Raw genomic sequence first — 26,427 nt, 5'->3', positions numbered from 1 at the left:
GACTTAGTCATGTTCTTGGTCGGAAATGCAACCCCCAATTATGACATTCTCTTGGGAAAATAAGTCTCTGGTTTAACGGGATGATTTTGTTTGGACTCTGATTTAAGGAATGGTGTCCAGTAAGACTGGGGTGGAGCGGGGTTAAGGGTGGGTGGCATGGCTGCTCGTGGACCTGTAAGGACTGAGGTACTGCTTCTGAGTTTACTGGCATCCCAGGACCCGTTTTGGTGGGAGAGCAAGATGTCCCTGAAGCAGGGGCCTGCTGGATGCCATATTCAGTCTTCTTAGAATTGCTGTGCGGGCATTCTGACATCGTTGGGGGGAAGGGGGGTCATGGGTTCAAGATCATTGACATGATGTTGAGGTACAGAGCTGGTGAATAGTAGTAATTATAATTTATCAATCCAGCCCTTGGTGGCATTTTATAAGTTCTGATGAATGCTGAAGAAAGGTGCTCTGATCTATAATAAAATCTTAGCTCTCAAATTTGGTTCCTTTTCTCGTCTGCTTCATTAAGTTCCTCAACCACTGTTTATTAATTTTTTTATGCTTGCATTTCTGTTTCAGATCTCAGATTCCTTGAAGTGGCATTAAAGAGCACTAGGACCTGAAAATGAGTGAACTTGACCAGTTACGGCAGGAGGCCGAGCAGCTTAAAAACCAAATTAGGGTATGTTGCTACATGTGCGTTTAGTTTATTTTGTAAATCATTTGGATTTCAGGTCAGATGTTACCTGTTTGGGGAAAGGTGGGTTTCAGAGTGACTGCTGAGTGTTTTGGATTGAAACTGAATTTTCGCTGGCCCAGGATGGGCTAATTACAGAGTCAGATATTTGGCCTGGCACATGGCTTTCAGGGTTTTGTTTTCTAGTATATCATTATTTGAATATACCAAAAATGTTTTCAATTTATGCACATCTCTTCTGTATATTTTTTCTTAACCTTGGGAATTTGCTTCATGACATTCCCTTGGTCACTGTGTGGAGTGTGGTGTGTGCTTCCCTCCCTTGTGACTGTTTAGTCGAGGACAAGAAACTGGTTTAAAAATAAGGGTATTAACAACAACAATGGCAAGTGCCTCCGGTGTGCCAGAGGTGTGCTGGAGAAGAGTGCCGGCGTGGACCTGGGCGTCTACAAGTTTTCACAGGCTGTTACATGAGAGCAGGCGCATCTAGCTGAAGATGAACACACCACACATCGTTCACCTGCCCTGTACAGCAAGGAGCTCCCCGACTCTTAAGGTGTGAACCCCAGCCTGTCACTGGCGTGTGCTGTCCCACAGCAGAGCCCTTGCACTTTGGAAAGGCAGGACTAGGAGGGTCTGAAGGCGTCAGTTCCGCTCTCCTCCGGTTTTGTGAGACCGTGTTTTTAATGAACATTTTCTGGAGGAACATTCAATGCCAGTACTTGCTCCTGTTCTCAGACTGTTGATGAGAAGGCCTGAGACAAGGAGGGTGGACCCCGGAAAACCTATCCGCAAGACACTGAAGCAGACCCATGTCCGCTTGAGGCAGGGGCTCCTCAAGGCCTAGCTAGTCCCACAGCATCGTTTTCATTTTCAGTGTGTGTCTGAGCAGCAAATTGTTTTTCTGAGTCCATGATGAGATTGGAGCCTGGTTCCTTTCAGATGACCAGCTGTATGTTCAGAAAGCTGGGTGGCAATTGGAGAAAGAAATCATCATCATTGGAGCCAACTTTTTTCTTAAGCTTGAGAAAAGATAATGGAGTTTTTTAAGTTACAGCCAAGAGGAAACAAAGTAGCTTTCAAATTCAGATTTTAAATCTTAACATTTAAAAGATCAGATACATAGCTCAATAAAAATGAGGGAGATTTGGTGTTTTTGCTCTGATCAGACTTGTTTAATATGTCTGTCTACCTCTACCCTCCAGAGTAGAGAAATCAGAACTTTGTGTTTCTAACAGCTATAAATTGTTTAAGTAGAAGATGTTGTTCGTAGTGGATTCAGACCTGTTCACAGCAGATGCAGAAAGTTTGCGTGTTGCAGGAGAGAGACCTCTGGTTTCAGGCAAAACAAATAGCCTGAGAGCTCATGTTGCATCTCTTCCAGTCTTGTGGAGCTGGTTGTGTCGTGAGCCTCAGGCAGCCCCCCGGGGGACAGCGTGAGTGTGGGAGCCACACATGGGGTTTGAAAGTATGAAAAGAGGGGTTCCTGGCTGGCTTAGTTGGTGGAGCGTGAGACTCTTGATCTTGGGGTCCTGAGTTCAGGACCCGCATTGGGCATGGAGATTACTTAAAAATAAAGTTAAAAAATGAAAGTGTTAGAAGAAACAGGCGGAGGGGCGCCTGGGTGGCTCAGTCAGTTAAGCGTCCTACTCTCGATCTTGGCTCAGGTCGTGATCTCAGGGTTCGTGGGGTCAAGCCCCGTGTTGGGCTTGCACTGCACTGGTGGCATGGAGCCTGTTTGGGATTCTCTTTATCCCTCTCTGCCTCCCTCTCTCTCCCTCTCCCTCTCTCTCTCTCTCTCTCTCTTTCTCTCACTGTCACTCTCAAATAGATTTTTAAAAAAAGAAACAGGTGGAATCAATTTTTTTTTTATTTAAAAAAAAATTTCTTTTTTTAAGAGACAGCAAGAGAGTACATGTGTGAGCAGGGGAGGGGCAGAGGAAGAGAGAAAGAGAGAGAGAGATTGAGAATCTTAATTAAGCAAGCTGCACACAGCACAGAGCCCGATGCGGGACTCAATCCCACAGCCCTAGGATCATGACCCAAGCCAAAATCAAGAATCAGATGCTCAACCAACTGACCCACCCACATGCCCCCAGGTGGAATCAGTTTTTAACAGACTTTGTCTAAACCAGTATATCTAAAATATTGTCATTTCAGCATACAGTTAATAGATTTAAAAAAAAATTTTTTTAAGTGTTTATTCATTTTTGAGAGAGAAAGAGAGAGAGAGACAGAGATAGAGTATAAGTGGGGGAGGGGCAGAGAGAGAGGAAGACACAGAATCCAAAGCAGGCTCCAGGCTCCGAGCTGTCAGCACAGAGCCCGATGCAGGGCTCAAACTCACGGACCACAAGATCCTGATCTACAATTAATAGGTATACATATATATATGTGTGTATGTATACCTATTAATGTTTTATTTATTTTTGAGAGCAAGAGAGAGAGCACATTTTTAAAAAAAAAATTTTTTTTAAACATTTATTCATTTTTGAGAGAGAGAGAGACAGAGTATAAGTGGGGGAGGGGCAGAGAGAGGAAGACAAAGAATCCGAAGCAGGCTCCAGGCTCTGAGCTGTCAGTACAGAGCCCGATGTGGGGCTCGAACCCATGAACCACAATATCGTGACCCAAGCCAAAGTCTGACGCCCAACTGGCGAGCCACCCATGTGTCCCAATTGATAAATATTAAAAAAAAATAGATATTTGGGATGCCTGGCTGGCTCAGTCCGTGGAGCATGCAACTCTTGATGTCAAGGTTGTAATTTCAAGCACCATGGTAGGTGTAGAGAATACTTAAAAATAAAATCTTTATGGGCGCCTGGGTAGCTCAGTCAATTAAGTGTCTGACTTTGGCTCAGGTCATGATCTCACGGTTTGTGAGTTCAAGCTTTACATTGGGCTTTACGTTGACAGTGTGGAACCTGCTTAGGATTCTCTTTCCCTCTCTCTAACCCTCCCCTGGCTCACACACACTTGTGCTCTCTCAAATAAATAAACTTAAAAAAATAAATAAATAAAATGTTTAAAAAATAAAAATAAATTAAAAATAGTATTTTTATTATTTTATATTCCTTTCTTTGTACTGGGCCTTGAGAATTCAGTGTGTCCTACAGGCCTCACTTTGTCTTGCTGTGTCTCATGTACGAACTGGACCGCCCCGAGGAGAGCACCTGAACCACAGCCTTTTGTACACCCATCTGCCCTGGGCCAGTCTCAGGAGCCACATCTGTGCGGTTTCTTTGTACAGCCCAGGAACGGACAGCAAAGGCTGTCCCGAGTCCATTACACCAAACAGGAAGAGAAGGCTTTCTTTCAAAAAGAAAAAAGTCTTTTCTTTCTGATTGCCCAAGGAATACATACGTGTTAAAGAATGCAGGGCGTAGGGAGTCCAACAAGCAATGGTCGGTGACTCTAAGAAGGTTTGCTTTCTCAGATTTGTGTTTGAGCTGAAGGACCCCAAGGACCATCTCATCCTACTTTACATGGTGAGGAAACAGGGGCTCGCAAAGGGATGCTGATCAAACCGTGGCATGTCTCAAAGTACATGAGCTAATCAATGGATCCAGGAGAAACTCGTCAAGTACAGGCGCAGACCATTGACAAGGTGACCGTGCCAACCGTCACCAGTGCGAAGGCTCAGTGCACGACAGAGTCCCAGGTCCGACTGAGCAGAGTAGGCGCCTTCTCCGGGTCCCGAGCAGGAGGAGGCCTCCCTGTGTGCTCGCTGGTTTGGAGGTGCCGTGGTTTGAGGGGACAAGAGATGACCTGCTACCTTCAGGGCCGTTTCTCTTCGCGGCCGGCATGGAAGCCGTCGCACTAAGTAGTGGAGCCGTCACGCACATTCTCACCAGGCCGTGAAACTGGAAGTTAATCTGTAGGATGGGTGGGCTGTCTGTGTTTAGGAAGCAGTCACAGAGACTGCCTCCATTAGAAGACTTCTTCCTGTGGCATAGGCAGTCAAAGATGCTCGTTCTGAGAAATGCTGCCTTCGGCGACGTCCAGCACTTGTTGGCTCAGATGAAGCCCGAATTGGAGTTTCTGTTTAGTTTTTTAAAGTGGCTTTTCCTGGGGCGCCTGGGTGGCTCAGTCAGTTAAGCGCCCTACTTGGGCTTAGGTCATGAGCTCAGGGTTTGTGAGTTCGAGCCCCACATTGGTCCCTGTGCTGACAGCTCAGAGCCTGGAGCCTGTGTCTCCCTCTCTCTCTGGCCTCCTCCACTAGTACCCTGCCTGTCTGTCTGTCTCTCTCTCTCTCAAAAATAAATAAAAACACTTTTAAAAAGTAACAAGTAAAATAAAATGGCTGTTCCCTCCGTTTACCAATAGTATTCCCATGGTCTATTGTGTGGTATGGTATGAAATACAGTTCGATCTCCGTACACTATCCAAAGTGAAGTTGCTTAAGTCCCGTGGTTTATTTTTCCCCACGTAAAAAATTCTCATTATTCTTTTTTAAAACTTAAAGCCATGTATAACATCAATAAGAATGGTATTGGGAAATAAATGTTAAACTTGTACTCGGTAGGTAGAATCCACCAATGAAAGACTTGCTACTCTGGACCTTCCCTCTGCTCGTCCCTTACCCCAGATCGAGGCGCTGGCATAGAAATACTTCATGGCGTAATTTTTTGGTGTTTTAATTATTTAATCCATTAAGTAGAATTAATCAAGCAGAATGACTTCTATTGGATAATTAAACCTGAATTTGAAATCTAGAACTTTGGTACATTTATAACAACAGTCTTTCTGACTCTGTTTCCATGTTCTCAGTTGGTTCCTCCCAGCTTCGTGAAATAAAGATTACCCCGCAGTGAGGCAGTCTGCCCTAGAGAATGGCGTCCTGGGGTCCCACCGGAGCCTGTGCACGTGTGTAAATGCTGTCATGTGGCCAGCTGTCATTTTGAAAGCAGCTAATCAGATGGCTACGTAATGGAAACATTTTTCTTACTAGAGATTTCTCATGATTTCCTTCGAAATTATTCCTACACTCAAATTTTGACCCTTTTTAAAAAAAGCTCTTGTCTCATTTTCCTTCATAATTTTCTATATTTCCTAGTAATTTTGGTCACTGAGGAACAACAAAAACATCTTCATTAGCCTTAGCATATCCCTGTTCATACCTGCTTCCCAAGGTCATTTTATAGATAACAGATGCAAGAGCCGGAAAGTCTTAGTTGAATTTGATTGTCTTGATTCCGGATCCTTTGCTCTTTTTCATAGAGTTTAGCATTAGGTATTGTTTGGCTTGAAAACAAACCCAGGGACACCTGGGTGGCTCAGTCGGTTAAGCGTCTGACTTCAGCTCAGGTCACGATCTCCCGGCTTGTGGGGTCAAGCTCCTCACTGGGCTCTGTGCTGACAGCTCGGAGCCTGGAGCCTGTTTCAGATTCTGTGTCTCCCCTCTGTCTCTGCCCCTTCCCTGCTCGTGCTCGCTCGCTCTCTCTCTTTCTCAAAAATGGATAAACATTAAAAAAAAAGAAAACAGAGTCTTAAGATAACATGATCTGGAGGGAAAGTTCTTTGGGCTAGATGTCCAGTGCTTTTTGGACTTGTTTCTCTGAGCCTCACGGCTCCCGCGCCGTTAGAAAGACAGAGCAAGGTGCACAAGCAGGTCTGTGGACAAGCGTAGGCGCCCTGGCCAGCAGGAGGGGGAGCCGCAAGGGCGATTCTGGGGTCGCAGGGGTGCGGTGCTGGCTAGGAGGTGAGCCGCCGGCCTCGAACGCGGCGGGTATAACCTGGAGCATGGGAAGCAGGACTGCCAGCGGCCCCGGACTGTGTTGGAGCAGAGGAATGGGGAGAGGGCGTCATCCTCTTGCTTTTCGCTTTTGCTCCTGGCAGTCCGTGGAGGCGCTCCGAAGCTTTGGCGCGAGGACCTGGGATTGAATGTGTGTGACGCGTTACTGACTCCCCCTTTGTCATTCTTTTTCCTAGGATGCCAGAAAAGCGTGTGCAGATGCAACTCTCTCTCAGGTAAGGACCCATTTACGCAGCGTCGCCCGCCTGGCATTGAGGCTGGTGCCCGGCGGCACCTACATTTGTTGCCTCGAGGGCGAGCTGCACTCTGGCCCTCTCCTCTCACACAGCGAGGGTATAAACACTGCTGGAAGCATTGCACTCAGAAGGCACTGGGAGTAGAGGTTTTTTACATGAAAGATTAATGTCTCACAAGCCTTAGGTAATTACTATTACGGAGGTCAGAATTGCAAAATATGACAGTCTTAAGATAGTTTGAAGCTCTTCTCCTTAACACAGTTTGCCTCAGAACTTGGCTTTCTAAAAGTCCAGTTTAGCAGATCCCCAGAAAGTTGCACACCAATTACGAGCCAGCAGGTCTGCTCCTAGATACAACCCGAAGGAATCAAAACCTGGTGCTCAGACAGGTATACGCACGTGTGTGTTCTCAGCTGCCCCGTTCACGGTTTCCAGAAGGTGGACACAGCCACGGTTTCTGTGAACGGATGACCGCGTCAGCACAGTGCAGTCCCTTCACACAGCAGAATATTACTGAGCCGTAACCAGGAAGGCACTAGGGGTGTATCTAGTGCAGGGATGAACCTCAAACAGGATGCCCTGTGAAAGCCCGGACGTACACGCAAGGGCACACGGTGCGGGGCTGCCCAGAGCAGGCAGACCCCCGGAGGTGGTGCAGGTTGGGGGCTGCCCGGAGTTCGGGCGGGCCGGCGGGACTGTGGTGTTTCTTCGGGGGGCGAGGGCGTCCTGGGACTCGAGACAGCGCGGTGCTTGCACAGCAGTGTGAACGTGCTGAACGCTGCGGGCTTGTTCACTTTAAAACGGTGAATTGCACCTCATTAAAAGTCCAAAGAATTAAGCAAACGTGAACGAAAATTATGTCCGTACTTGTACTGAGGATGGCTAAATGTGCTACGTTGTCCCAGTGCCTTTGGGGACGTGCTGTAATTGGAGTTAAACAGTAAGTTAGAAAAAACTGCCCTTCATAGAATTCCTAAATTTGAATTCTCAGATATGCTTGGGACTGTGCATTTTTGAAGCCCACAGTTGGGGTGCCTGGCCAGCTCAGTCAGTAGAGCACACAGCTCTTAGTCTCAGAGTCGTGAGCGTGAGCCCCATGTTAGATATTTAAGCAGAGATTACTTAAAAATAAAATCTTTTTTAAAAGGGCCCCATTATTGCAGTAATACTCAGTCTATCTGTCAGCTCCGAATCGTTACTGTCCGTTTTTACGTGTCACGGTGAACCCGCGGGTATTCACGTCTGGCTCTGTGCCGTAAGCAGCAGCATAGTCCGCATCAGTGCACGGCCTGGTCGCTGCGGACAGTGTGTGAGCCGCGGGCCTGTGTTCGGTTGTGATGGAGGCTGAGACTAATGTGGAAGGAGGGCGGGAGGAGCTGCGCCTGGACAAGCAGTTGGAGGAAGTGGGGGAGACTCGGGCAGGCCGCGCACCTGTGGACGGGCGCCGTGTGTGCGCTCTGGGGGGGACGGAGCTCCTGAAAAGCAGGTAGAGCAGTGGACTTCCTACAGACCACGAAAGGAAGGTAGGTACCACGGTAAGCAGGAGGAGTCACAGGGAGAGCCAGCCGGGTGACCGGCGGGAGATGGGTGGGCACAGCGCCTTGGGCAAAGGGCACAGCCGGCCCGAGGGCGCTGGGGCTGCCAAACAGGGTGAGAGAGGAGGAGAGGAGGCCCCAGGGGAGGTCATTCCATCACAGACTTTTAATTTGCAGTAACTTTTATTTTTAAGATCACAAACAACATCGACCCGGTGGGAAGAATCCAGATGCGCACCAGGAGAACGCTGAGGGGGCACTTGGCCAAAATCTATGCCATGCATTGGGGCACGGATTCCAGGTGTGTGGGGGCATGAGCAGAACATAGTGCTTGGTACTCTCAAGGATTGTTCTGTTTTTCTGAGGGAAGATAAACCTAAAGTCATTCGCTGTTATTTGTAAAGAAACCATGAGGTTTTTAGCTATCTGGGCAGGCCAGGTATAGCATCACAGTGCACATTCCCTGTCCGTATTTCCACTCACATTTCATCACGACCCTCGTCGTGTTGACATGAGCTCCGATTCTGACCTCGCCGCACCCCCTTGCTCTTCCAGCTCCGCTGTGCGGTGCCTGTGTGACTTGGGGAGGTTATACAACCTCTCATGGCGCCTTGTCTTTCCAGCCGTGCCTCACGACTCCTTGGCCCATACCCTCTTAGGTTTCCGTGTCCAGGCTCAGGGATCGTAAACCTACCCTACATTGTAGGGAAGATTAAGTGTGTGGAACCTTACAGCAGTGACCCCAGCATCCCGAGTGCCGCGCGTGGGTTTGCTGTTGGTTTTCTCGGAGCCCCAGCAGACGTGGCGACGCACGACTTAGCTGCTGCCGTTGTCCATTCCTCTGGCCCGTCTGCCCACCTTCCTTTTATCCACCGTCCCAACGAGAAAACTGCCTGCACAGGACTCACTGTGTTAGCTTTAAATTCTGCCCTTATTCAGATGACTTCTTCCTCTCAGTGGTTCATCTCCATCGTGTTCTGGGTCCTTCTCCCCCGTCATTCTCTACACCCATTTCCCTTAACCTGCAGCATCACTTAGGTGAAACCTATTCCGCCCTCTTTTCTTTTTCTTTTAGAGGCTGCTAGAAAGTTTGTCTCTTCTACTTATTCTACCCAAATAAATAAAGTGCTGTGTGACTATAGCATACTGTTTCAGATACCTAATACACGAGTCTTCAAATGCGTCTCTTTGAGTAGCATTTTTTTGTGTGTTTGTCAGAGAGGAATTGCTTGATTTTCTCTTTGTTCATGAAATTGTCTGCTTCAGAGTATAAACAGCTACAGAACAAAAGAATCTATCTTTAGTTTGTTCTATACAATGTTCTGTACAATTTCAGATGCAAATGAGAGCTAACTTCAATCATTTTAATGATGGCAGTAATCAGAGAGAATAAGAAAGGAGAAAGAAAAATACCCTTGCTAATCAATCTACCTTGGAATTTGTTATCAAAAGTAGACAGTAACCAAATGGTATATTACCTCCAGGGCTTCTCCTCCATCTGTAGCAACATCAGTGTCCTGATTAGACAGGACGTTTGATAGACAGTCCTGCAGCCAGGTTGTACTTGGAACCTGGTACTCAGGAACCCAGTACTTGAAGCCTGGTACTCAGAGCCCAGTACTCAGGGATCCGGCAGTTGGAGCCCGGTACTCAGGAACCTGGTACTTGGTGCCCGGTAGCCAAGTTCCCTAAGCAGTTGCTCTCCTGCAGCAGTCAGGCTCTAGTGTGGGGAGTGGTAGAGAGGACGTGTTCCTCCTACGTCAGGGTGACCAGGGGAAGTTGACCTGCAGGCAGCTGTGTGGCCAGAGCAGTGGAAATGAGTATCGGGGCTGAGGGTGAGGCAGGAGGGCAGGCGGGCACCAGACCATCTAGCTTCCTGATAGTTGTGTGCAAGGCATGTGCCGTCAGGTTCAGAGCACAGATGGTGTTTTGAAAGCCTCAGAGTCAGCAGGAAGAAAAGCAAAGACATGAATGAGCGGCACCGAATTCAGGGTCCTGGGCACCCCTTAAAGAAGGGTGACGTGGAAGACCCTATGGGAGGCTGCTGTGCAAGTCTTGTTCTGTTTCGTGGAGGGTGTGGTGGACACACACACTTGTTTTATGACTGCTCGTGAAACTGCACGGCTCTGTCCGCAGTGCCCTTCTATGGGGGCCTTATTTTGAAATCAAACGGTAGGAAAACAAAACATGATATTTAAAAAAATTTTTTTTAACGTTTATTCATTTTTGAGAGACAGAGAGAGACAGGGTGCAAGTGGGGGAGGGGCAGAGAGAGAGGGAGACAGAATCTGAAGCAGCTCCAGCCTCCGAGCTGTCAGCACAGAGCCCGACGCGGGGCTCGAACTCAGAGACCGCGAGATCATGACCCGAGCCGAAGTCAGATGCTTAACCGACTGAGCCACCCAGGCGCCCCGAAAACAAAACATGATATTAAGGAGGATCAATGCTCTTCAGAGCCTTTCAGAGATGACTTTTTCTAGATAGCCATGTTTTCTGGGTAGGTAAAGTTTTGCCTTTTTAAAGTCCAAAGTAGTTTTTAAAATTTTGGATGTGCATTTTGCTTACGTTGTCCTTATATTTCCTGCCTCCTTCATAATAAATAAAGGTTATTGCACCAGATTTTTCCGTAACTCAGGGCTCTAATTCCTGAATACCAGTTATCTTATCACGTTTGTGTAATTTGTAGATGCTCTCAAATGTTGCACTGAGTGGCAGTTTGTTTTTCAGAATCACAGGAGACCCCACGATAAGAGGTTTGTGTGTCTGCCCGTGTCAGTGTATATTCTGTCTACCTTTATGTTTATCAACACACGTATTCATTTGTGCCTAAAGTCTCCTTTCTACATTGGCGAGTCTCTTTCAGTTACAGAAGTTAATGTAAAACTTTTTCTCCCCCTGCTAAAATCTGCTGGAGTCTTGTTGTAATTGAGAGCGAGACACAACTAGCCCAGCCAGGCTTGAGATCCCTCCCTCCTCCAAGGAAATGAAGGGCCGGACGCGTTAGGATGTGGGCCTCTGTGTGACCTCTGTTTTCGGCTTCCCGGAGCTCTCACTTCCTCGCCAGCTCTCGCCTGTGCGTTCTGGGTGGACAGTGCCTCATGGGAACTGACTTGTGAATAGCTGACAGCTCAGGGGCAGAATCACCCCGGTTCTCCGGCGGTTGTCCTGTCTCGGATTAAGAGGTGTCTTTACTCACCTTCTAGAGGATCATCGGACAGCTTAACGTTTCTCTAACCCCTGGGCGAGTCAGCAAATATTAAGCTCTCTGACCAGGAGAGCTTTCTAGAGGTGACCCTCCCAGAGGACGCGCTCCTTTGCCTTGGCTCGGGTGGTCCGTTCAAAGCCAGAGATTGAGCCGCACAGTGAGCGCTATTCGTTACCTGGAAGGAAATAGCTTTAAGTGCCTCACGTGTTTGTAACTGAACCAGGTGCCGGACTTTGCTTTAAGAAACTGCATCTGAAAACTGATAGGACTGGACGTGCACTCGGTTTGGTTCTGTGATACATTTTGCAGTGCACCACTGAAAATGTTTGTGTTCCTTGCCAGACTCATTGTTGACTCCTTGTGAAGGAAGTTTGTGCATCAGAACCTAGAGTTTGATGGAAAGTGTCACAGTGTCACAGTTGTGAGAGTGTCCTGAGTAAATTTTACCTCCAGGTTTTGTTCAGTTCATTAAGCCAAATATGGGTAACCCGTGTTTGATTAAAATCTTTAAAATTAAAAATCTGTTGGGGTGGTGGCCATGTGGCCCCCTCCACACCTAACCCATCGTCCCGTTTTCAAATACCTAGTGTGTCCCGGCAGAGATTTAAAGACCCTTGGGGGTCACCTGTCAGCCTCAGTTGGGGCTGTTGGGTCCATGGGGAGTCCAGAGACGCGGTCCTTCTCCTTGAGGTCTGGCCCTGCCACTGTCCTCTCCTCCGATAGGAGGGGCCCGCGGAAGACTGGCCCTGCACACGTGTCCTTGGGGGAGGTGGGAAACCCTGGGCGCCTGCGCAGCACCTGAGCTCACCCCTGGGGGCAGTGCCGGGATGCCCTACTTAAAAAACAGGAAAGAAAAAAAAATCTGTCATCACACACCATACTGCAGCATATCTCTAGAGCTTCCTTGCCATTCCTTGAAAACAGCACATTTTGTAGGACAGAGTTCTTAGGGTATCTTATGAATAGCTGTGGTTCCCAGAATTACTCATGCTTTCCTTCTGCAGTATCCTGTCTTAATGCTGCAGATATAGACAGTGCACCTTTCAGCACAAGATCTCAAACTTAGCAGTTATCCAAAGCAAGAAAATAGTCTTGAAGAAAATTCATGACAGTTACTAGTCTCTTCTGCTGGACGAGGCACGGTTCCGCTATAGTTAGTCATCTCTTTTAAAAGCAGGTGGGAGGTTAAGTGCCTCCTTAATGTTTCCAGGAGACCTGGAGACTAGATTTAGCTCAGCCGAGGAAATCTCCATGATTTGCTTGTCTCATAAATTTGGAATAGCTAAAAGCTTATTATTCTTTTATATCTAAGCTTTCTACATGTCTAAATGGAAGCATATTTGTGTATTAAGTGTGTTCTGCCATCTTTGGTTTTTGAAAGATCTGTATGTCTCAGGGCTCCTGGATGGCTCAATCGGTTAAGCGTCAACTCTTGGTTTTGGCTCAGGTCACGATCTCATGGTTCGTGAGTTCGGGCCGCATTGGGATTCTCTCTCTCTCTCTCTCTCTTTCTGTCTCCCCCTCTCTCTCCCTCCCTCCTCTCTCTGTCCCTCCCTGCTCACTGTCTGTCTCTCTCTCAAAATAAATAAACTTTAAAAAAGAAAAGGGAAGATTTGTATGTCTCGAATTTGATGAACAGAAACCAAACCTAAGCAGGTAGAAGAACTCAGCCTGTCCTATCTCAGCAGAGAGTGACTTTAGTGATCTAGTTTGCATTTGAAAGCGAGTGCTCTTGAATCTGCACTGTTATTTGTGGGAGTATTTTCTTCCATGCTTTCAAAGTTGAGTTAACAATCGGACCTTTTGTATTTTCTCATACATCAGTATGCTTTGTCCCAAGCAAATGTGACACTGAAGTGTGTGTTGAGTCACAGATTTAGTTTGTACTGTTGCCTTTGTGTGATGATGTCTGTGGTGCCCATCAGTTTGCTCTTGTCCTCCCCCTCTAGGCTTCTAGTCAGCGCCTCACAGGATGGCAAACTGATCATCTGGGACAGCTACACCACAAATAAGGTAAGGGCTGTGTGGGGTCCCCTCCCTGAGAAGCTGGCCCCGGGGGAGGCGGCCTTTTAATCTCTGGTTCCCTTGTGTAAAACCTCTAACAGGATAGGGAGGGGGCCGTGGTGCTTTCTGTTTTTAGTGTGAAGGCAGATCCCAGGGCTAGCACACGTTAGTAGTCTCGTCTGCACAGACGATTATCTCCTTACAGGGCAGGTGGGAGGTTAAATGCCTCCTGAATGGTTCTGAGAGACCTGGATTCCAGATTTAGCTTCGTCTGGGAAATTTTGTGTTTTCTTTAAAAATGTAGAAATTCGGCTTTTCATTTGGTGGTTAGTTTTTATGAGCGATAACCTGAAAGGCAGTATACTTTGAAGTATAATAAATGAAATTATTTTAAAAACTTAATCCAAGGTTGTGCTGAATGAGAAAGTACTGTCACTGGGTCCAAGCGTATGAAAAGACCAGACTCGGTCGTATTTTCCTGGAGAGTCCTAAGCGTGCACAGACGATTACAGTATTTTTAACAAATTTATCTGAAGCACAGGGAGGTCTGTGGCAGGATTAAATACAATGTGTAGTTTGGTTACTTCACTGAAAACTTTTTGCAAATCAATCTATAGCCATTTTGACACGCCAGTGAAATGTTTTCTTTAACATCGAGTTTGAGTCAGGAGGCTCTAAGGCTGTTACTTATGTGCACATCTGACCGTAGATTGTGACTTTATCAAGGCTGCAGATTAAATTGGTGTGCAGGGCTGGATTGCTAGTTAAATTAGTACTTTACTGACTGGCCACGCATATAAATTACTTTCAAAATACTTTTGGCTGTTGTTTTGCTCTGTCACCCTCCGTGCAATGAGAGTTGAAGACTAGAAATAGAGCCCTGGAGTCCATAGTTGGCGTTGTTGAACTTGAATGTGTCTGCATCTCTGTGTTCTGTCATGTAGGTGCATGCCATCCCTCTGCGCTCCTCATGGGTCATGACCTGTGCATACGCGCCTTCTGGGAACTACGTGGCCTGCGGTGGCCTGGATAACATTTGCTCCATTTACAATCTGAAAACTCGTGAAGGGAATGTACGTGTGAGCCGTGAACTGGCTGGACATACAGGTACCTGTTGTCATCAGTAAGCTCAGAGCTGTAGAAGATGGTTGCATTGTGTGCTTTGGACTCTCCCCTCTTGTCAATAATGATTCAATGAGATTGCTTGTAATAATGGCCACAAACACTCTGAAAATGAAATCAAAGACAGGCTTGGATATGCCTTTACCATTGAGAAGCCTTTAGATTGAAGTTGCTGTGGCATCCTGTTTTCAAGGGTCGCAGGGACTTAGGTCACTGCCTGAGTAGCTGGCAGCCACCTTTTTGAGTTTACGTTAACACAGTTGACTCTGTTACCTCCGTCTAAGCCATCTTGTATCTTAAGTGCCTTTCCACAGGGGTTTCCTAGTGTGAACGTGCACGTTTATCCACGTGTATACGTACCGTGCATTCCCGCGCCTACTTGTCCGGACTGGTCATCTGAGCTACTTGACGCCAAGTAGCACTCTTGTGGGATAGAGTGCTGAACACGGCCAGCGTTAAGAGTTCGGTGGTACATTATTTTGCCAAGTTTAGTTTCCCTGCGACACTTGTTATTCATAACAAAAGGCATAGTGTTTCTGGTCTCTTCCTAATATTTTACTTATATTCTCAGTTCTCAAACTTATACCCTGCTAGGCTCACCTGTTTTACATGCAACTAAAGAAATGGTCATAATTAAAGGAGTAAATAATACTGCTTTTGACTCTAGGTAAGCCTTGTGTTAAATTGACTTTAGTCAGATAAAAGTATGTCCATTCTCCTTTTTTTTTTTAATTCGTGTGACTTCTTGTGTCGTTTTGTGGAAGTGTAATTAACATACAGTGGTACCAGTTTCAAGCATACAATATAATTATTTAGCACTCTACACATTGCTCAGGGCTCATCATGGTAAGTGTGTTCTTGCTCCCCTGTATTTCACCCTTTTCTCCCCACTCACCTCCCCTCTGGCAGCCACCAGTTTGACGGTATTGGTTGTCCTTCTAAAGATAGGCTCCCTGTATTTTCTCCATTTCTGTCCTGCATTGTCTCCTGCCCTCTGCTTAGTTGGGGGTGATTCCATCTTACTTTTCTAGTGTGTTAAGGTGGAAACTTAGATCTTTTTCAGATTTAAGCACTTGAACCTATAAATTTCCCTCTAAACATGGCTTTAGTTCTATTTGAAGTATCTTCAAACCCTTTGGATTATTTCTTTGATTCATGGATTACTTAAAAGTATGTTGCTTGGGGCGCCTGGGTGGCGCAGTTGGTTAAGCGTCCAACTTCAGCCAGGTCACAATCTCGCGGTCCGTGAGTTCGAGCCCCGCGTCGGGCTCTGGGCTGATGGCTCAGAGCCTGGAGCCTGTTTCCGATTCTGTGTCTCCCTCTCTCTCTGCCCCTCCCCTGTTCATGCTCTGTCTCTCTCTGTCCCAAAAATAAATAAACGTTGAAAAAAAAAATTAAAAAAAAAAAAAAAAGTATGTTGCTTAACTTTCAAGTACCTGGAGTTTTCTTAGATAACTTATTACTGATTTATAATTAAATTCCATTATGTTCAGCGAACATATTCTGCAACACTTCAGTTCTTTTCGGTTTATTGGGACTTGTTTTTAAAGGAGCAGATAATCTGTCACAGTGACCGCGCCGCACGCACTTGGAAATGGAGTCTGTTCTGTAAGTGCTGGGCAATGTTCTCAATGTGTTCATTAGAGCCAGGCTTTTGAGCCAGAATTCTTGATACTGTTCAAATCTTCTATATCTTTATTTCTGTAAATTGCTGAGAGAGGTTTTTTTTGTTTTTGTTTTTAATGTTTGTTTATTTTGAGAGAGCGAGAAAGGGAAAGAAAGAATCCCAAGCAGGCCCTGCACTTTCAGTGCAGAGCCTGAGGTGGGACTCAAACCCACGAACCATGAGTGGAAATCAAGAATCGGCTGCTTAACCAGTTGAGCCACCCATGTGCCCCTGAGAGAAGATGCTAAAGTCTCTGGTTATGGATTTATCTTTCTCCCTTTAATTCTGTCAGTTTTTGCTTTATATATTTTGAGCTCCGTTAGTAGAAGTGTATGCATTTGTGTTGTCCTGTCTTCCTGATGAATCGATCCTCTTACCATGATGAAATGTCCTGTTTCCTTTCAGAATATTCTTTGTTGTAAGTCTGCTTCATCAGATGTGAATAGAGTCACTCCACATTTCTGTTTATTGTTTCCATATGTTTTTTTCCATCCATTTTCTTCCAGCACGACCGCATCTTTATAAATAGAGTCCGTTATAGACAGCTTACAGTTGGGTCTTGCTTTTATCTATTTTAAAGGTGTCTGCCTTTTCACTGGCATGGGGTTCGTTTCTGTGTCACATAATGTTGGCATAGTTGGATTTAGCTTTGTCATGCCACCACCTGCTTTGCCTGCCTGCCTTCTTTTCGGTTAGAATACTAACCCAAATTCTTAGAATCCTAGTTGAGCTTATCTGTTGGCTTTTTTAGTTTCCTCTTTGCATTAATTTTGAGTGGTGTATCTAGGGATTACAGTGTACATTCAAAATTTTTCCAGGTCCATTCAGAGATAATATTGTATCGGTTCATATAAATTTCAAGAACCTTGCAGCCGTAAAGGCCCATTTTTCTGCCCTTCCTCGTTGTTTATGACATTTTCGTGGCTCTTGCCTCTATGTGCCCCCATAAAACATTGTTCTACTTTTTCCGATACACATTCTTAGCTGTTTGAAGAGATTTGAGTTGTCCTTTACGTTTTCTCAATATTTACCATCTCGAGTGCTCCTTCTTCCTGTCCGAGGATGGAAGGAAGGGCTCCCTTTGGCCTGATGCGTTTGTTTTAAGGTTTCTCACAGTTAGTGGAGGTCTGCTAGCAGCGATTACTCTCCATTTTCATTTATCTGGAAGTATAAAATTTGAAAAAGAAAATTTTTTTTTAATATTTATTTATTTGGGGGAGGGCGCAAGCAGGCAAAGGGCAGAGAGAGGGAGACATAGGATCCCAAGCAGGCTCTGTGGTGACAGCAGAGAGTCTGATATGGGGCTCGAACCCACAAACCACGAGATCATGACCTGAGCCAAAAGTTGGACGCTCAATCGACTGAGCCACCCAGTTGCCCCTTCCTTCATTCTTGAAGAGTTTTTTTTTTTTTTTAAGATTTTATTTTATTTTTTTAAAGGAATCTCTACACCTAACGTGGGCTCGAACTCACAACCCCAAGGTCAAGAATTGCACACTCCGCTGACCGAGCTGGCCAGGTGCCCCGGTTTTCCTTCATCTTAAAGAGTCTGTTTGCTAGATCTATTGGTTTCTGGGGTTGATAGTTTTTTTCTTTCAGTACTTTAAAGACTTTTCTTTGTTTTGTAGCAGTTTGACTGTGTCGTGCCTCTATGTGGTTTTTCTTTGTACTTTGCTCCAGCATCTTGAATTTGTGAAGTTTTGACTTTTACTAAATTTGGGACATTTTAGGCCATGTCCTCAAGTACATTTTCTATTCTGTAGTCTCCTCCTTTTGCGATCAGATTTGCTCCTTTCAGACCTGTCCTCAGGCTTATGTGACTTTTGTCACCTCTAGTATTCTGACTACCCAGCAACCTATGTATACGAGATGTTCTGTTTTTAGTTCTAGAATTTTTGTTTGCTTTTTAAAAAAACAGTTCTTTTGTTTGCTGTTTAAAAAAAAACAGAAAGACAGTTGTTTTTCTACTGAGATTTTCTTCTTATTTATTACATGCATATTTGGTATCCTTCATCACAGTTCTGAGAACTGCCTTCAGAATTCTTGTTGGCACTTCAGCAGCTAATCCTTTTGAGGTTGGTCTTGAGGACTCTTTTCAGTCTGGGTGACGTTTTCCTATTTATTAGTATGTCTAGTAATTGTGAATTGTATCCTGGACGTCGTGAAGTGCTGTGCTGTAGGGCCTCTGTACTCTTGTGTCGTGTCAGGCAGCAGCAGGAGCCTCGTCTGTCCTTTTCCCATCAGCCAGGCCGTGTGGAGCCTGCTCTTTGCCCGTGTGGTTCAGATAGAAGCCTTGGGCACTTCGGTGTGTGATTGAGGGCTCCTCTTCTGTGGCTTTCTCCTTTCTAGGTTTTCTTCTTTCACTTTCCTGCTATGGTTGCCCACAGATCTGTCCACTGGCTATTCAAGAAGGTTGGACACGGATCTTACCCACGTGGTGTCACAGATGGGGGCCTGCCTTAGAAACAGGCTCCATCAGCGCCTTTCTTTTCTTCCGAGTGTAGGCTCCTCTTCATTCTGTCTGCTTCTGTTTCCTGTGCCTTTAGTTGTTTGTTTGTTTGTTGTAAAGGTTTTATTTTTAAGCAATCTCCACACCCAGTGTGGGGCTTGAACTCACAACCCTGAGATCAAGAGCCGCCCGCTCCGCCGACTGAACCCGCCAGGCACCCCGTCTGTTTTTTGTCCGGAGCTCATCGTTGTTTTCTGTGGGGGAGTTGAGTTGCTCCTGTGGCCAGAACTGCTGCCCCATGGCTGGAAGCCACATAGGCCACCTGTGTGGTCCTCGTGAGCCGTGTGATTGTCCAGTGAGCACACTTCAGAAGTCACTTGGTTTGTAGCATTGATGAACTGCCAACACTCAAAAACATATATCCTTGGAGCACCTGGGGGACTCAGTCAGTTAAGTGTCCGAGTCTTGGTTTCAGCTCAGGTCATGATCTCTTGGTTCGTGAGTTCGAGTCCCATGTCAGGCTCTGGGCTGACAGTGCGGAGCCTGCTTGAGATAGTGTCTCTGTCTCTGTCTCTGTCTCTGTCTCTCTCTCTCTCTCTCTCTCAAAAATAAACCTTAAAAAAAATACATTCTTACTGTTTATCAGTCTGATTTATAATCAGATTCAGGGTATTGACTTCCATTTATAATTAAGGATTTAGATATTTTAACACTATGTTTGTTGAAACAAAAAACAAAATTTGGGGGCGCCTGGGTGGCGCAGTCGGTTAAGCGTCCGACTTCAGCCAGGTCACGATCTCGTGGTCCGTGAGTTCGAGCCCCGCGTCAGGCTCTCTGGGCTGATGGCTCGGAGCCTGAAGCCTGTTTCTGATTCTGTGTCTCCCTCTCTCTCTGCCCCTCCCCTGTTCATGCTCTGTCTCTCTCTGTCCCAAAAATAAATAAAAAACGTGGAAAAAAAAAAAATTAAAAAAAAAAAATTTGGATTAGAGGAAATACTTAAAAGTTTTTGTTTCCTTCATATGTCATGAAATTTTACTTCCTGGGAGTTGAGTAGTTTCTTAAAAGCATTTGGCTGCTTAAGAGTATGCGTAACTTTCTTCAGACATGATATATCATTTTTGGCTTCAAGTCAATATAGTTAAAATCTGATAAGCTTAAAATAGTCTTGTTTGGGACACCTGGGTGGCTCAGTCGGTTAGGTGTCCGACTTTGGCTCAGGTCATGATCTCACGGTTCGTGGATTCTGGCCCCTCATTGGGCTCTGTGCTGACAGCTCAGAGCCTGGAGCCTGCTTTAGATTCTGTGTCTCCCTCCCTCTCTCTCTGCCCCACACTACTCACGCTTTGCCTCTCTCTCTCTCTCTGTCTGTCTGTCTGTCTGTCTCTCAAAAATGAATAAACTTAGGGCGCCTGGATGGCTCAGTTGGTTTAAGTGTCCAGCTTCGGATCAGGTCATGATTTCACAGTCCATGAGTTCGAGCCCCGCGTCGGGCTCTGTGCTGACAGCTCAGAGCCTGGAACCTGCTTTGGATTCTGTGTCTCCCTTTCTCTCTCTGCCCCTCCCCTGCTCATGCTCTGTCTCTCTTGCTCTCAAAAATAAACAAACAAAAAAAAAATTTGTTAAATGAATGAGCTTAAAAAAAAATTTAAATCGTCTTGTTTTAGTCAGAGGGTAGAGGTGTGAACCGTTAGTGGATTCAACACAACTTGAGTGTTTTCTGTCTTTGTCTCGTCTTAGACCTGAGTGTCTGTATAATCAGTGTGGTGTTTATTACTTACGATGCCTTTCTCTGGCCTGGGTGTGAGGTTGAGAACTCTTGGTTAAGCCACGTTTGGGACATTTTCTTGTAGAATTTTAGAAACTCGGTTGCACAAAACACACCCGTGAGCGCTGTTGTCAGCAGTCACACCAGTCGGTCTTGTCTTCGTCATGTCTGAGAGTCCAAGGGGGCTCCGTTCGCTCACCTTCAGGGGTAAGGCTCTTGGGAATCAGTTGTGTGCCGCTGTTGTTTCCGTGAAATATAACGGCCCACGCGGAACAAACAAGTTTCTGTCTCTGGAGTCAGTTACCCAGGGTTTGTAAACCCTTTGCCAGTACTGCAGAGAGGAAACCTCAGGTGGTATTCGCTCTTGCAGAGTCAAGACGCCCTTTGGAAACGGCCACTGGACTGAATTCACAGTGATTGAGGTGGGGCGCTTATTATCATTGTTATAAATGTATGACATGCAGAATATAACTTCCCAAGTGCGTTGTGGTGGGAATAATAACGTGAGAAATGAGGAATTTCCCTAAAGACTCCCATCGGATGACGGTGTCAGGCCTGGTGTCACAGACTGTTCTTGGAGCAGGTCCCTGCATGCTGCGAGGAAAGCTGTGACGCCAGCTTTTATGAAGGGAGGTTCCTTCCTTCATAAACCTCTCATTGCAGTGTGGACACTCTTCCCTTCCCGAGGTCATTCTGGTCAAGATGGCCACAGATGCATAAACATTTGGGTCAGGAGTTTAGCCAGAGACGTCCTGGGCACAGCCTGGTGTGGTTGCTCAGCGACTGCCTTTCCTTCCTGCCAAACCAGCTGTGGTAGCTGAAGCTTCGTTTTCTAGGGACGGTCTGTTCGTATAGTCTGAGGCAGGGTATTTTCTGTTCGTGTGAAAGCACAGCGGACCAGACCCATTGTCTAGTGAACTTGGATATTGGGGGCAGGGGATGGAGATGTTTTCCCCTAATTCTGCAGAAGGAGTCATAATGGGGCTGCTCTTTGGTACCCTTTTCATTGGCGGGTTAAATGTGACATGGGCCCTAGGCTTCTTGCGTGTTTTTCACAGTCTGGGAAGCACAGGTCCCACTGCTCACTCACGAATCGCATGGACTGTACGGGCAGGAGGTGGGGGGTGGGGGGTGGTCAGGCCGCCTGACCCGGGGCGCCTACTGGGCACAGGGGCTCACAGTGCTGTCCGCACAGTGGGCGTGCGCACCCCTTAGCTTCCCTCCGGATGGCTCCTTGGACCTACTTTCCATCTTGCCTGCTTAGCAGCCCCGGCAGAGAGAGAGAGAGCCACAGGTCCTGGCCAGGCCTGCCATTGGCCACACTGGATTCCGCACCCGCCCCATCTAGCCCTTGGATCGATTGCCTAGATCCAGACCTTACACCGTCCTGGAAGGATAATGGCAGGCTCTACTGAAAACCCTAAGACCCGAGAGGGCGAGGCCACGCAGCCTTGTGGGTGCATCTGAAGGAGTTTCAAGTCTGCTTTGTCTTCATCGGATCCCCAGCTCTGGCATTCGCCTTTCACGTTGGCCTCTCGTTGGGTGTTGTCAACCCTCCTGACTCTTAACAAAACCCTTCTTTGGCGTTTCCTCACTTCCACAGCTTTGAGTTACTTCATAGGCCTTCTTTCCTTCTTAGCAGACTTCTTGAACATTGTGCTCTCACTCTTGTCTCTGCTGCCTGGCTGCGGTGCGTCCCTCAGCGTGGGGCAGGCGGCTCTTCGTCCAACTCCGGGCTGGAACGTGGTCCCCCCCAGAGTGGAAGCCGCAGCTGGCGCTGCGTGGGTGCCTGGGGTGGGGCTTTGTGTCTCCAGCTCCCAACTTTGACTTAGCCATAGTGCCCAGCGGGGCCCAGTGCTCTCTAGGCGTGGGCTCAGCTACACCGCCAGCATGTGCTCGTTGTAGAAATTCGGGGAAATACCCTGAACTTCTTCCTTTGTGTGTTTTCCTTAAATGTTTATGTTTGAGGGGCAGAGAGACCGAGCACGAGCAGGGGAGGGGCAGAGAGAGAGGGAGACACAGAATCCAAAGCACGCTCCAGGCTCTGAGCTGTCAGCGCAGAGCCCGACGTGGGGCTTGAACTCACGAACCGTGAGATCATGACCTGACCCGAAGTCGGATGCCTAAGAGGCTGAGCCACCCAGGTGCCCCTCTTCTTTTGTGTTTTTAACCTACAATCTCACCCAGAACTATTCTAAAGAGTTGAGAGAGTTCAGTGCGTGCTGATGTGTCTGTTGCTGGATGTCTGGGCAGTTTCCGGTTTGTCAGTAGTGTGAACGTTCTTGCAGGTGGATGACCCCTCAAGCCTATAGCCATTTTCTTGGGATAAATTAGCTAGCCAGGCCCTCTGGTCTCGGGGGCCACATGAGTCACTTTTCTGTGCACGTTGGTAGTCTCGGTTTTGCTCTCTCTGGGTCGGCACCTTCTCCAGATGCAGAAGTAGGCGTCTCTGCTCCTCTGGCAACAGATTCCCAGCCAGGCAGCACACTCTGTCGGTACGTCCTGCCTCTGTCCTCCAGGCCTCAGCCGACAGCACACCCTGGTGTCCCCCATGGCCCTTGACCCGGGGACCTGTTCTCTGCACTGTCTCATGTCAAGCCTCCTCTCTCTGGACTGTGTGGCACCCTTGTCCCTGCACTGGGCTGTCCCCCAGCATGTCCTGACACTGTTATCCGTGGTCTCCATGAGGCGTAAAGGAACACTCTTGTGCCTTTGCACCTCCAGATTTGGCACCCATGTGTGTCGGGGTCTGTTTTCCCAGCCCCTCTGTAAGGCTCTCAAGAGCCAGCAGCACCACTGGCTGGCCACTGTGTAGCATACGGCCACACCTGGTGGGGGCCATGTTCGCCCGAGGTAACCCCCCCGCCCTCTACCACACACACACACACACACACACACACACACACACACACACGATGGGATTCATCTCTACCCGAGGTGACTCCGTCCCCCCCCCCCCCCCCACACACACACACACGTGTGTACACAAACAGCCCTCCCAGGGAATTTATTCATTCTTCAGTTTTAAAGATGGTAACTGCCACTGGTCGTTCAGGACTTAGTGCACCGGCGGCTCTGTCCCCCCGGCAGTTCTCTGGCACCATCCGCAGTCCACGGCGGGGGGACGGCAGCTCATCAGAGAACGCGGTGCCAGTTAGCCACCGTGTGAGGATTGAGTTGCTTGTTTCTGATTTGCGAGCCCACATTCTGAAGCCTGACTGTGCCCAGCCAGGTGGCTCCTGTGAGACCGTCCTGGTGTCGGAGTTCACGGAGTGCCGTTCGTTGGGCCCTTCTGCAGGCTTCCCTTCCACGCTCACAGGCCTTGGGATGCAGAGTTTGTGTTAGACGGGCCCCATCACGGTGCTGTTGAAGCTTGTTAGCCTCGGTCCAATTTTTCTTTGTGGAGGAAAAAAAATTCATAAAAAACAACATCTACCTGGTTATTGTTTCTTCCTCTCGATGTACAAATACAAAGCGGACCACAGAAATGAGTTATCAGATTGTGAGCAGGAAGCCCTGACTTTGTTTAATTAAAAGTAATATTTGTGTATGTGTTTTGAAAGCTCAGACTACGGAAAGTTAGGAAACGAACGTGGGAGACCGTCGTCCCCGGCACTGCCCCTGCCCCACTCTGAGCCCGGCTGTGCTGCCACAGCCTCTCAGGACCACCCCGCCCTCCTCTTCACGGCATCGGTCTTAGTCTTAAGACCTTCTGTGACTTCCTGGTGCCACCTGTTGTTTTGTAAGTGGGATCATTTCCCACAGCCTTCCTGGCTCCTAATAACTGCTGCTTGCTGATCATCGGAGGCCCTGAAGAGTCCCCACCACTTTACCAGCTGACGCGGCACGCCGTCTCTGGTTCTTGGCGGTGGGGGGGAGCTCATGGGTTCCACCTGGCTGGACCACAACCTGTGTGATACACGAGGTGGACAGAGGCCGTCTTGGAGGTCATGTTTCTTTGGGTCTTTGACCTAGGAGTGCCCTGCCTGGCCCTGCACGGGACACTGCTGGTGCCGAGTCTCCACGGCTCTTCTCTCCTGACCTCCTTGTGCTCCCAAGTCAGACAGGCTGAGGCTGTGATGGTGCAGCATGAGGGCCACCTCACAGGACGCTGTCGCACGCCCAGGGCTGGCTTTCGGAAGGGAGGGACATTTGAATTGACTTGAGCGATGGCAGAGTAGCCAGGAAGCAGATGCTGTTCTTGGAGAGGAACTTGGGCAGAGCCTCAGCAGTATGAGGGACAGGACCTGCGGGTGCACTGAGCAGCTGGGGACCAAGGGTCACATGCACGGTGTGGATTTGTTATCAGGTGATCTTTCCACACAGGCTGCTCCTCTCCTAGCTGGGCATTGATTCACCTGTGGAGTCCCTAGTGTCCCTCTGGACAGACATGACATGGCCTTCGAGAAGTGCTTGACCACACATTCTTTTCTTGTCTTTGTTTTAATGTTTATTTATTTTGAGAGGGAGAGAGGGGGAGAGAGAAAGAGAATCCCAAGCAGGCTCTGTGCTCAACACGGAGCCTGACTTGGGGCTCGATCTCATGACCGTGATGAGATCACTACCTGAGCCAAAAGCAAGAGTCAGTCACTTAACTGACTGAGCCACTCAGGTGCCCCTACACATCCTTTTCTAGGCACATAGCTGATATTTAAAAATTGTCATCCAGGGGCGCCCGGGTGGCTCAGTTGGTTAAATGTCCGACTTAGGCTCAGGCCATGATCTCACTGCTCGTGAGTTCGAGCCCCGCATTGGGCTCTACTGACGGCTTGCGAGGCTCCGAGCCTGGAGCCTGGGGCCTGCTTCAGATTCTGTCTCCATCTCTCTGCCTCTCCCCACTCGTACCCTGTCTCTGTCTCTCGGTCTCTCTCAAATATAAATAAGCATTACAAAAGTTGTCCTCTCCAAATATTTTGGTAACATCTCTCAGATAAATGCTTCGTTTTCCCTGTATTCTTATACTTTCCATACCAAAACCGTTCCATGGGTTTCTTCTTTGTGTATTTGTTTTTATTTTACCGATCTTCACAGCGTCACCCAGGGCCCTCATGTGGACTGGCAGGGGTGCCCTGTCCTTGTAAGAGCACACCTGTGTGACCGCCTGGCTGGAGGGGGCGGGGCGGCTCTGGCACCATCCTGGCCACCAGCCCACTGGGCACACGCCTTACGACGGGCAGGGGGAGGGCGGCGTGCTGCACTTCTAATTCTTCGAGTCACTTACAGTAGAACAAAACTATAAACCATGATCCACAGAGCTAATTAAGTAGAAATCCTAGTGTGTAGGTAGGGAAAAACTGATTTTCTGTTTTACCTTTCCTCATACCAAAAGCTGATCGAGGTTGGGGATCTCAGTGTGCCCCACTGCCAGCATCCCGGCGTCGGCACCGCAGCTCTGCCTCGCCTCCCACACGCTCAGGCGCCATCCAGCCATTTCCACGCCAACTTGCGTACTCTAGCTGGCATCTTGTAGAAAACCCCGCTGCCCCGCTTGGCGCCCCGATCCCAGCTCTGGCTGTGCCTTCCTGGAGGATTCAGGAGGCCTCCGCAGACCACCCTTTCCCATTCCTTCCCTAACATGTACATACGTTGTCTCTCCCTCCTGGGATGTGAGCTCACACCCCAGGAGGGAGAGAAACAGCTCTCTGATCACAGATATGTTCCAGGTGCCCACAGGGCTGCCCTCCAGGCACCAGCATAAGTTCTTGTGGGATGAGTGGATGTTGGAGCGGAGAGGGAACCCCTGTCCCCACATACGGATCAGAGGAACAGAGACAGCAAGACACCTCCCAGGGTGCGGGGCAGAGGGCTCGCGGCCTCTCCTCTGAGCTGGCATCCGCTCCTCCCGGCCTGTGGGCTGTGCCACCTTGTTTGTTCATTACTGCATGTGGGGCGGGGCGGGGGGCGGCTGGCAAGCATTGGTCTACACCTAGATGTGGAACTTGCAGGTGTGTTCATTCTGCCAGTGTGTTTTCTGTTTATAGGACCTTAGAACTGCGGGCGGGGGC

General features: G+C 47.9%; 1 protein-coding gene and 1 long non-coding RNA gene across 6 annotated transcripts in view; one reads left to right on the top strand and one right to left on the bottom strand.

Moving 5' to 3' along the window:
- Positions 1-26,427, top strand: part of GNB1 (G protein subunit beta 1) — an 89,472-nt gene that overhangs the window by 56,028 nt on the left and 7,017 nt on the right. For all 5 annotated transcript variants that reach the window (XM_043573560.1, XM_043573558.1, XM_043573562.1 and 2 more), the window contains 5 exons: positions 568-670; positions 6,617-6,655; positions 8,406-8,512; positions 13,366-13,429; positions 14,365-14,527. In XM_043573560.1, the coding sequence (XP_043429495.1) occupies positions 614-670; positions 6,617-6,655; positions 8,406-8,512; positions 13,366-13,429; positions 14,365-14,527 (430 nt within the window). In that variant the 5' untranslated portion in view covers positions 568-613. The remainder of the gene's footprint in view (positions 1-567; positions 671-6,616; positions 6,656-8,405; positions 8,513-13,365; positions 13,430-14,364; positions 14,528-26,427) is intronic.
- LOC122479806 lies at positions 3,660-25,464 on the bottom strand. The gene is made up of 3 exons (XR_006296440.1): positions 25,344-25,464; positions 17,707-17,710; positions 3,660-3,670 (listed from the first exon to the last, which is right to left on the bottom strand). It is a non-coding gene; the product is annotated as an uncharacterized LOC122479806 (long non-coding RNA).

The sequence above is a fragment of the Prionailurus bengalensis genome, chromosome C1 (genome assembly GCF_016509475.1).
Source record: "Prionailurus bengalensis isolate Pbe53 chromosome C1, Fcat_Pben_1.1_paternal_pri, whole genome shotgun sequence".
In the NCBI taxonomy this organism is placed as follows: domain Eukaryota; kingdom Metazoa; phylum Chordata; class Mammalia; order Carnivora; family Felidae; genus Prionailurus; species Prionailurus bengalensis.
This window is presented reverse-complemented; position numbering and strand designations above follow the sequence as displayed.